The 11,640-nt window shown below is 41.0% G+C and overlaps 1 protein-coding gene across 3 annotated transcripts; it reads left to right on the top strand.

Moving 5' to 3' along the window:
• The first annotated feature begins 3,395 nt into the window (after positions 1–3,395).
• On the top strand, positions 3,396–9,111 carry LOC127785479 (glycerophosphodiester phosphodiesterase GDPDL4-like). Of its 3 annotated transcripts, none has more exons than XM_052312939.1 (9): positions 3,396–3,605; positions 3,884–4,168; positions 4,624–4,739; positions 4,835–5,333; positions 6,924–6,965; positions 7,064–7,352; positions 7,620–7,710; positions 7,798–8,293; positions 8,531–9,111. In XM_052312939.1, the coding sequence occupies exons 1-9, from the start codon at positions 3,461–3,463 to the stop codon at positions 8,836–8,838; spliced, it is 2,271 nt and encodes a 756-aa protein (XP_052168899.1). In that variant the 5' UTR covers positions 3,396–3,460; the 3' UTR covers positions 8,839–9,111. The 3 variants fall into 3 exon arrangements, with proteins under 3 accessions (XP_052168899.1, XP_052168898.1, XP_052168900.1); XM_052312938.1 differs by having other exon boundaries at positions 7,449–7,710; XM_052312940.1 differs by lacking the exon at positions 3,396–3,605 and having other exon boundaries at positions 4,083–4,168; positions 4,653–4,739; positions 7,449–7,710.
• Positions 9,112–11,640: the final 2,529 nt, after the last annotated feature.

Raw genomic sequence — 11,640 nt, 5'->3', positions numbered from 1 at the left:
GACACAGGACAATCAACAGGCACAACCTCAGCATTTTCCATGTAATCAAAATCAAGACAAGATTGCGTCAGCATTTCATTTGGCTATGGAAAAGTTCCAAAATTAAAGTTTTTGGTTGGTTGCTTTTTATGGACAGATTGAACACTAAATATATGATAGACCATAAGCATTGTACCCCTCCAATTGTGACCTGAACTGCGTGCTTTGTTCATCTACCTCAATTGAATCTCTGCTTCACCTCTTTTTCCTATGCCCTTTTGCTCAAAATTGTTGGAATACTGTGGGCATATCTTGGAATACCTCTCTCAGTTTGGAATTAATGCTGGTGGATGCTAAAAGAAGATATCATGGTCTTTGTTTCATGGAAAATTTTCTGTTGGGGTCTTGGAATATTTGGAAGTAAAGAAATGGTTTCGTTTTTGATAATAAGCTTCCTTCTTTGTCTTCCTGGAGGCAGCTGCTTAAGGGTGATCTACTCCTTTTGTTGTTTAGATTAAATGATAGAGACAAATCAGTAGTCATTAGTTGGATTTCCTCTTTGTAATTTTCTTTGTATTCCTGTCTTCTTATTAATAAAGTTTTATTAACAGTGGGGGCCTCCCCTACTGTGTTCCTTGGATTGCTTTGCTTCGTATCGGCTACATTGGTGTTGTTCAAGGCTGCATCGCTTCGACCTCTTGGATTGCTTTGATTCGGTTGATATGTTTGCCTACCTACATATCATATATCTTAGTTAATCTAGTTTGGTAGCTCGATTTACTTGTATCGGTTAGGATCTGCTTTAGGGTTTTTGCCGATATTGGCTAAATTGTTTTGCCAAATTAGATTAGCTAACGTATCCACAACTCTTAAAAATCAGTCAAGGGCTTGATTGTCTAGATATTATGTTTCTTTTCATACTTTGCGCTACATCAGCACTCGTCATGTTTAGAACCATAATCTCTAGCCTGCATTTTGATTGCCAATAAGGGTTTCATCAGGGTTTCAGCCGATGAGTTATCTTGACGTTGCATCGGCTCACAAGGATTAGATACAAGTTGGATTTAGCCGATCGCAACAAAGGTTTCATTGTTTATCGAATCATTTGGATTTAATGACATCGAACCTTCAATTGATGTATACTTTAACCATTGGATCACTTATTTTAGCCGATTGGTTTCTACTGGATTATATTATTGTTATATTACATTATGATCAACCGATTGTCTTTATATCATTATCTACATATTGGACATATAGCCGATTGCATAAAACCCTATCGACATCGGCTGGAATCGCTCTATCGGCTTGTCAGCCGATCGGCTCTTTGCTGATCAACATATTTATCTATCTTGTCAGTTGCAGAATGAAACTAACTGGCACGCCCACATCTCATCAAGTTTTGGATCTACACTGGAGCTAAGTAGATCTCCTAGGCCATTGTGCTCGTCGACTTGGTTCGCGCTAACATAGATCTAGCACCATCGGCCGAGCGCAGATTTTTCGTCAACAGGCATCTAGCGGCGGCCAGCTGTACTTGGCAGCAGTGGGAGGTCGATGTGAGCAGGAGAGGCACCTGGTGGTGGCCAGCTGCAGTGACGGCGGGTGGGAGGGAAACCATTGTAGGAGGCGGCGATGGCCACATGAGAGACCCGACAAAGGTGAGTCTGCGCTCACTGGTGGTGGGGCGCCGGTGCGGTGGAGCTGTAGAAGTTGCTTGGTATGGGGAGCTCTGGGATGGCGATGACAGGTGGGTGAGGGTGTTGAAGTCGAAAGCCTAGGTCAGGGTTCCTCGAGTTGGCAAGGAAGACGTCTTCAGGCGCCATGATTCCCCCCTCATCAGGTTGGAGCGAGGGACAAGTGGATCTTCTTCTCTCTCGCCCTTTCCCTCTCCCAAACCTCTATAGGTGTGGATGGCTGAAGGCTCGTTAACAATCTACTGTGTGGAGTCGGTTTTCGGCAGGGCGTTTTGCGACACCCTTGTAGGCCTAGCAGCGATCGACTTGGTGGTAGTGTCTTTTCCTAGGTTATGTGAGAAGCTGCAAACTTGCATTGTGGCGTGTTTATTTTCTTTTTCCTGGTTACAATCTTCTAGGGTTGTAATCTTATAATTTTTTTCATGCTATATCAATACAAACCTTCGCATTGTCTGGTGTGTTTCATTAAAAAAAGAGAGCAGAAGATGGGGCAAACTAGGTGGCCAGTTGAGCCGACATGGTACCGGAGGGTTTTCTTCAGTTTCTACAGTGGATCTCGATTTGTACCACAACCGCGCACATCGAAGGACGAAGGGTGACACTGTCTCGCCGGAGTTGAACAAGCTCCAGAACAACCACCAGTGGAAAACTGATCTTTTATCGTGGTACCCAAAACACAAATATTCGATTAGATTTATAATCGAAATTTTTAGTTCCGATTGATGTTATACCAACCGGTATTAAAAATACATCTTTCGTACTGGTTGTTAACACCAACCGAGACTAATGCTGGAGGATCTTTAGTCCTGGTTGCTATTAATACTGGTTGGTAACACTAACCGGGACTAAAGATATTTTTAGTACCGATTGGTGTTACCAAGTGGTATGAAAGATGTATGCAGGATTAGTTTAAAAATAAAGCATCTCTATCCAAGTTAGATATGTATAATAGGTGGGATAGTAATACGCGTGAGGGCTAAGGTGAGAGATCTTGAGTTTGAATTTCACAGCTCACAATTTTTTTTTATTTTGTATGCAACTTTAGTACTGGTTAAATAACTGGTACTAGAGATCGAGACTTTAGTACCGGTTAAATACCCGGTACTAAAAGCGGTTCCGAACTGGTGTTAAAAATCATAGTGAGCGGCTCGCCACTCTGTAGTATGTATTTGAAGAACAACAGCTTTAATGGCACCGGCCTCCCCCGTACTCGCCGGAGCGAGTATAGCATTGCTCGATGGTCCCTAACGCAGCAGAGAATGCAGAGGTAGCTTAGCTAGGTAAGGCTCAACCGAAGCAAGAACTGATGAGATAAGATTCGGATTCCTCCTACCAAAACTGATCATTCTATTGCTAGCTGGCCTTCAAGCCTCGATCCACTCCTCTTACTCGGCCGATCCGTTCAAAAAAAAAAAACAGATAAATTTGTAGCACCCCTACTACTAATTAATGGCTATTAATTGCAGAGAAAAACATTCTCTTCTGCTTACCCTTCAATCCTCACATATCCCACTCATATTCATATATACTCCACCAACAACCCCTGTTGTTTTATTAATTTCAAGTTGATTGAGTAATTGTTAATTAGCATGATAGATGCTTGTGTTTACTGATAATACATTAGAACGCAATTAGGGAGTTTTTTTGGCCACTGTGTCTGACAGACAGCTATAAAAACGCAGACCACAGTACTGCTCCGTTCTGTTCGTTTATGCGCCTCTTTACAGCCAGCCAAAGTGCGTGCGTGCGTTCTTTCTCCGATCGAACCTTGGCCCTTGGAGGAGATGTTGTCGAGGATTACCGGCTCCCTCCCCCTGATGCTGTCCTACTGCTTCTGCCTCATGCTACTCTCAATCATCGTCGCCGTCACCGTCGCCGTTGCCGCTGAGGAGCTCCCCCCGGCGCCAACCACCTTCAAAACCTTGAACGGCAAGCTCGATCTAGCTCCTCTTAATCGTTATGTGTATATATATAGAGAGAGATAGAGGAGAGAGAGGAAAGGAGTATTTCCTGGCTCTGTTCATGTCAGGACTGACCTGAAATCTGATTTCTGACGGGAATTGAATTACATACAGTCAATTCGATCAGTTTTACTGGAAATCTTGACGGGAATTACATACAGTCAATTTTTTCGTCCCATGCATCAGTACTTGCAGTAGCATATGCATGGCCGCCCGAAATTAAAATTCATTTTGTTGGTTGTGCAGGTAATGCTCCTCTTGTTATTGCTAAAGGTGGATTTTCGGGAGTTTTTCCTGATTCCAGTGAATATGCCTTCGCTTTTGCCTCCTCGTTCCACACAAGCTTGTGGTGCGATGTGCAACTGACGAAAGATGGCGTTGGTATTTGCCTCCGAGATTTACTTATGCAGAACTGCACCGATATCACCGAAATTTATCCAGAGGGGATGAAGACATACCTAATCAATGGTGCGCAGAAAACCGGATGGCTACCTGTGGACTACAACATGTCTTCGCTGAGAAACGTTACTTGTGAGTTGCAACAAATCAGTTTAATCAACCCTTTGTTTTTCTTTTTTTCTTTTTTTTGAAAGGAAGGCTTGCAATAACTTTGCCTTATACCATATATATAGTTTCAACTTATTTTTATTAGAAACTCGATCATGCTGCTTGCTCGCTGCATTGCCATTAAATGCATGAATGGATACTACCACCATGCATGTCAATGTGATCGTGAAATAATATGCTCTTGCCTGTGACCAAAATATATATTCGCTTTTCTTTAAAAAAAAAGGAAAAAAAAGATGATGGAAATGGATTTACGTACTGCATTCCTGTCTAGTCTCTGCAGTTAGAAAGCCGGCCGGCCAGAGCGACAAAAATGGATTTTATCCTAGTGCCTTTTGTTTTCTTGGTTCTTTGACACTTTTTAGTTGTATTGAGCATTTTGAATTATTGTCTTGTACTCACTGTGTACCTTTGGACAGTAACACAGTCGATTTATTCCCGTACCCAGAGGTTCGATTACTCCAACTTCGACATCCTTTCTGTCACCGGCTTCATCTCCTTGATCAAACCATCTTCTACTTGGTTGAATGTCGAGGTTGAGTTCACTGTTCTTTCAAACTAAACCTGGAAATTAACTATAGCTATTTTTTGTCCTTCAGAAGATAACTTTCTTTTCATTTCTTTCTGCAGCATGACATTTTCTACAGAGAGCATGGTTTGAACATGACAAATTACATTCTTTCAATACAGAAGCTTGGCTCTGTGAAGTACATCTCATCACCTGAACTAGGTTTCCTGCAAAGTTTGTCGGGAGGCATTAATCGTGAAGTGAATCTAGTGTTCCGCTTTCTTGATAAAGCCCTGTCTGATCCTTCAACAAATAAAACGTATAACTCTATGTTGAGTAACTTGACATTTATTAAGACAATTGCTTCAGGTATAATGGTTTCCAAAAACTATATATGGCCAGTGACAAGTGATAATTATATTCAGCTTCACACACAGATTGTCCAAGAAGCTCACAATGCAGGTTTAGAAATATATGCGTCTGATTTTTCAAACGATGGAATTTTTCCCTACAACTACAGTTATGATCCTTTGGGGGAATATCTGTCATTTGTCAGCGACGGTGGCTTTAGTGTTGATGGTGTATTAACAGATTTCCCACTTACTGCATCAGAGGCTATTGGTATGTCGTTGTACTTTGTAGATTTAATTTTAGTTTCCGTACTAGTGTAATTTTATTTGACAGCTGAATGCTGTCAATTGTACTGGAGACAAACTCAAAATAAATAATATGCTTCCAAGCTGTACCAAAACTAGATTAAATTTTCTGATATCAAGCAATCAATAATAATAAACGATTTTTTTAGATGCTTGCAAATGGTGTTTTTTTTTTTTTTGCGGGGATGCAATTGGTGTATATATTAAACGTGCTTTAAAATGAATTCATGTTATTTACTTTTTGGTTGGGGCCTTGAAGCATATATTGCTGGCAGAAATAAATTAACTCATGTAATTAATGTTAAGCGGGTGTCAAATTGATCTTATAGACATCTATCGAATGGTAATATAATACTCCACAATCGTAATGTGAACTCTCCATTATACATTATTCAATGACGGATCCACTGTTGGGGCTTGCTAGTACTTAAGCCCTAGCTCCATCCCTTTAATTTCTTCTAACTAGTGACTAATGACTCAAATTAATTAGGAATTAATGTAAATATAGCAGTACGGCAAAGACAGTTAGCTGAAGCGCTCATTTCCCAAATTACGTTGCAAGTGTGAAATATGCTCTGCTGAGTGACCATACCAACTAGCTAGTTCATATGTTTCTATGGATATATTAGTATAGCTGCAAATTAAAATGAAGAAAGGTATGGTCTGTCTTTTCGTCTTATGTGTTTTGGGTTTCATCTAAAATACTAAGTTGATATATGTGTTAGTTTGTGTCAATCATAACTATTTTTGTACATACGCCCCTCCTCAATTTACATCGTAGATTCACCACTGATATTGCTCCTATATATATATATATATATAATGTATATCATCAACATTTGTATTGTGCATAAAAAAATGATAACATCTATAAGTTAATTTATTTCCCAATTGGTAGTTAGGATAATTGCTTTTTTTCCCTCAATTATGCTAGCCTGTGAACCATGAGCTTGGTTATCTGTTTTGGAACTTCCATTATATTTTTCCTGAAATTTTCACAATTTGACCCTCTGCAAATTTTTTTTTATAAATGAACCGCTGCCAAAACTTATTTAAAAAAATGACTCTTTTGGTCAGCGCCAAATCACCTGGCGCTGAACTTAGACACCTCAGCGCCATGTCAACTGGCGCTGAATGCCGTGCCACCGCGGATGGGAGACTAAGTTAGCGTGCCAACGCATATTCAGCGCCACGCTATTTGACACTGAGGTGTCTAAGTTCAGCGCCAAGGGTTATTTTTGAAATAAGTTTTGGTGACGGTTCATTTGTAAAAATAGTTTTTGCAAAGGGTCAAATTGTGAAAAGTTTTGATATTTTTCTGTATGTACATGCACAAAGTCATAAGTTTATGAGCTTCTTATTTCGTGCTAATTAATTGGTTGCAGATAACACACTTATCCTAGCTAGCATGTGAACTACTATGAGAAAAAATTGCGGCTTAATGATTTGCTTTTGCTCTCATCATTCACTGTGTGTTACTTGTTATTTATTATTATTGGGTACGAAAATAAGAATTTGACTTTGTATTAATCATTTGAATCCGCATTTTTCACAGATTGTTTCAGTAATTTGAACACAAGTAGGAAAATGGATCACGGTATGCTACATTTCGGTGCAAATTAACCTACCTCCCGGTGCTGCTGCAGTCACATTAAATGGATTGCTATATATAATTAATTTTTTTCTTCTTAACAGGGAATCCATTAATTATCTCACATAATGGTGGTAGTGGAGATTATCCGGGTTGTACGGATCTGGCCTATGAGAATGCAGTTAGGGATGGTGCCGATGTTATTGACTGTTCCATTCAAATGACCAAAGATGGAATTCCTATATGCATGAGTTCCATTGACCTGCTTGCTACTACAGATGTCCAGCAATCAAAGTTCTGTTCACTTCTTTCTGTCATTCCAGAAATTCAGACAAAAAGGGGAATATTCACATTTAACCTCACTTGGGATGAAATCAACATTTTGAGACGTACGTACGTAACTTTCGTTTTCCTTTTTTATTAGAATCAATAATATTGTCTTACATTGAGATGGATGTGTTTTTAACACTGTTCGTTCGTTCTCTTTAGTGTGGCTAGAAACATTGTTTCTTTGATATATAAAAGGGCCTGCTGTAGACTGACTTGGTCATTCATACACGCGAGCGATACTATACAGGAGAAAACATCGTGTGTTCTTATTTTACCTGCAGCTAAAATATCTTTCCCGCTGAGTAATTATGTTATGTTACGGAATCCAAGGTACACAAATCATGGCAAGTTTTTGAAGTTGTCTGAATTTCTGACATATGCGAAGGACAAGGAGTTGTCTGGCATCATGATCACCATCGAGGTACATCCGTTTCTCTCTATATAGGAGTATATAGTACGGAGTATATAGGAATATATAATCGACCCACCTTGATTTGTGAACCAGCAGAATGCCGCATTTATGGCAGCATCATTAGGATTTGATGTTGTTGATCTTGTATCTACTGCCTTGAGTCATGCTGGATATAACAACCCTACCACCACGAACAAGGAGGTTATGATCCAGTCTAGACACAGTGCTGTTCTGGTCAAACTGAAGCAGCAGAAAACACAGTACAAACTTGTTTACACGCTCCCGTTAAACATTGAGGATGCTTCTGATTCATCGGTGGCAGAGATCAATAAATTCGCTGATGCTGTTATTGTTGATAGGAAATCCGTGTTTGTTGAGAGCAGTGGTTTCATTGTAAGGAAAACAAATCTCGTGAAAGAACTGCAGTCTGCGGGGCGGTTAGCTGTGTATGCCCAGGTATTCCGGAATGAGTTTGTGTCGTCACCCTGGGATTTCTTCTCAGATGAAACGGTGGAAATCAATAACTACGTTCTTTTGGTTCATATTGATGGCATCATAACTGACTTCCCCAAGACAGTCAGAAGATACAAAAGTAAGCAAGCAGTACCATTATACTACATATGGTTCCTCATTTCTTTTACAGTCACTAATATATATACATACATATATATATATATATATATATATATATATATATATATATATATATATATATATATCCAGACGTAATTTTAAGTTGAAATAAATTAGCTAAAAGGAAAGGAAAAAAAATTAACAACTCTAATTAAACCTGGATATCGGTGCATCAATAATTAATTTTTACTGGCAGTGAACCCTTGTACGGGTCTGGGAGATGGCAAGCCTCGGTCCATGAAGGCTGTCGAAATCGGCGGTCTCGTGCAAAAACTCCAAGACAAAGCCAGGCCGCCGGCTCGGGCACCAGCACTTGTGCTCAAACCATCGGACGTCGTTGAGCCGCCTCTCCCGGCTGCGGCTGCGGCTGCGGCTGCGGCTGCCGTGCCCAAGACTACTGGCTACTCATCACCACGTTCTGATGCTCCTCCTGCTGCTGCTGTAACTGCAATTAGCAGCACAGGCATTTTGCTGGGAATGGTTTGGGTACCTCTGCTCATCTGATCGATGGAGCTTACGTACGCGTCATATATATATATATATATATATATATAGGAAGCCTATATACTACTCCCAGGAGTAGCTACTCCTATTGTAATGCAATAAAGCTAAGGCAGAATATATCTACCTAAAAACCTCATCTACTCATTTTTATTAGCTGGTTGAATTGACATGCATACAAAACAATTTGTATACGGTGAAAAGAGCAGCCAGCTTCCTTAATGGATTGGATTTCAAATCTGATTAGTCATTAATCCGTTAATAAGAACTCCACATTAGCACTAAACTGCACAGATCTTGGAACAAACCGCATGGTGGATGAGACGGGAGTAACTACTCCCGGTAGTAGTATATAATTTTCCTATATATATATATATATATATAATAGTCGTCAACCCGTGCGTTGTACGGGCTCATATTATTGATATAATAAATAATAAAATTTTAATCGCACTCTAAATATGTTGGTTACTATTATAGTTGCTTGATCGTTACTAATTTAATGTTATGAAATGAAATTATTAAAATACTAAATGAGAGTTTGCGATTTGTCTGACTTAGTATTTATTCATTTTGAATTATAAAAATTTATACAAACTAAAAACTGATCAATCCATGGTATTTCCGATTTCATGTTTTATTTAACACAAATTCATGATATAGATATGGATGATCGTTACATTCGTTAGGTTATATACATACATAAGTTGTTTAATAATGTTGAAGAAAATTTAAGTCCATTGAATCTGTAAAACAAAAATATAGAAAAGATTATTGCTATATTTGGATCGCCCTAAATTGGAGGAGAGCAGCAGCAGGATGGGCGAAAATGCGAGCATCCTGCAGGTGTGAAAGGAAGAGTAGAAGATATGCTAGGTATACTGCATCTTCATGAATATTGGCATGGTCTAGGCCATTCAAAGTGCTTGAAATTTGTGTACATTTTGGAGTGACTGAAAAATAGACAGACCCATATAAAAACTATTATAACCTAGTCAAAATCAAATAAACACATTCAGTATACCTAACTTGATCTCCTTGTTTTGAGTTGGCTTTGTATGGATCGATCTATCTATGTGATCGATGTTAGCATTGGCCAATAATCTTTTTTAAATAGAGTATGAAGTTATAAAAGAAATGCACGGATTAACCTTTTGGATTAGAGCAATTCTACGGTATTTGAGGAGGTACCATGAGGTACCATTTTTACCTTGAGTAATTCTACGGTCCTTTAATTGACAGCACAAGAAGAGAAGAAAATCAGTGAATCATATTGCAACACCTTGGGCATCGATAGGGAGGCATGGAAAAGGAATCAGAGCCTGCGTACGTGACAAGACGATTAATTCTTCAAGCACGCCGTACGTTCACGTCTATGGAAAGCAGCGATCAGCAATGGGGTTCAGAACGGCGTTCACGATGCAGCACATCAAGTCGCTGCTCGACGCCGATGTCGTCGAGTCGCCGCGGCTTCCGCTGCTGCCATGTCCGCGCCTGCCGAAGTTATGGCATGTCGGTGCGAGCCTCGGGGGCGCCGCTGCTTCATACGCCAGCGACGACGTACGCCGACAACACGGCCATGTCCATGCAGGCTGCCGCTGCAGGTAGATGCATATGCACGCTCCATCGTCAGTAATTTCTCCATATACCCGTTGATTCAGCACATAGAAAAGCAATCACAGATTGATCATGAGAGGCTCAGCGCAAGGCTGATTATCCGTGCCAGAGATGCATATATAAACACCCTTAATTTGTAAACACCATACTTTCAGTTAAGGCTATTAATTATCGATTACCTCCTCAAGGACCGTAAAATTGCTCGGTCTAATTATGTTCTTAACGCTCGATAGCAACATAAACAATCTTGCATCTCGCATATCCTCTCTTATGATCTGTTCCTTCGTGAGATGGTGTTAGATTGATTTACATATTTACATATGGCCCACAAAATTAAACACGGATGGGTTTTACGATCTACGGTGACGATAATATCATTTATTTAATCAATGGCAAGATCTTTCTTATTAACGTGGAAGCTCGTTGAAAGTGCACAATTAATATATATATATATATATATATATATATATATATATATATATATATATTAAATAGCGCCTGACACAGCACCTCAGCCCCACCCACTGCGCAACCATATAGTGCAGTTAAAATTTAACTCATGAACCCCACACATGCGCCACTCCCCCACGCCTATAATCTGAGTAAAATTTTAACTTGATGTTCACAACTTGTAGCATATATATATATACATGTGTTGTTCTCCACCCCGTAACCAACAACATCCCGATCCTATTTTTCCGGACATGAGAGAGGCGACTGATTGCGTGACATCGTTGGGAGGGGAGACGCGGCGGCTCCACCTCCACTGCCGAGCGGCGGCGGGCGCGGCATTGGCGGATCCAGCACGGCACGGCAAGGCTATAGGCGTGGCAGCGACGGGCGATGGCGTGCGGGAGGCGAGGAGGCAGCGTATCTGGCCGCTACTCCGCGCCCCACGCGTGCGGATCCGGCCGCGGTAGGGCGGATCTGGCACGACGGCGGATCCACTGCTGATCTTGCACGGGGAGGCTGGCGCGGCGTCAGATCCTCCACCACCGAGCGGCGGCTGGCGCGGCGTTGGCGAATCCAGCACGGAACGACCGCGGGCGAGGCGGTGATGGGCGAATGCTAGCGGGAGGCGAGGATGCGGCGCGACGGCGGGATCCGCCGCTGATCCTACACGGGGAGGCTGGCGCGGCGGCTCCACCTCCACCACCGAGTGGCGGCTAGCGCGTCGTCGGTGGATCC

This window comes from Oryza glaberrima, chromosome 9, assembly GCF_000147395.1.
Source record: "Oryza glaberrima chromosome 9, OglaRS2, whole genome shotgun sequence".
In the NCBI taxonomy this organism is placed as follows: Eukaryota; Viridiplantae; Streptophyta; class Magnoliopsida; order Poales; family Poaceae; genus Oryza; species Oryza glaberrima.
The sequence above is the reverse complement of the archived record's forward strand: the minus strand, read 5'-3'. Positions and strand labels throughout refer to the sequence as shown.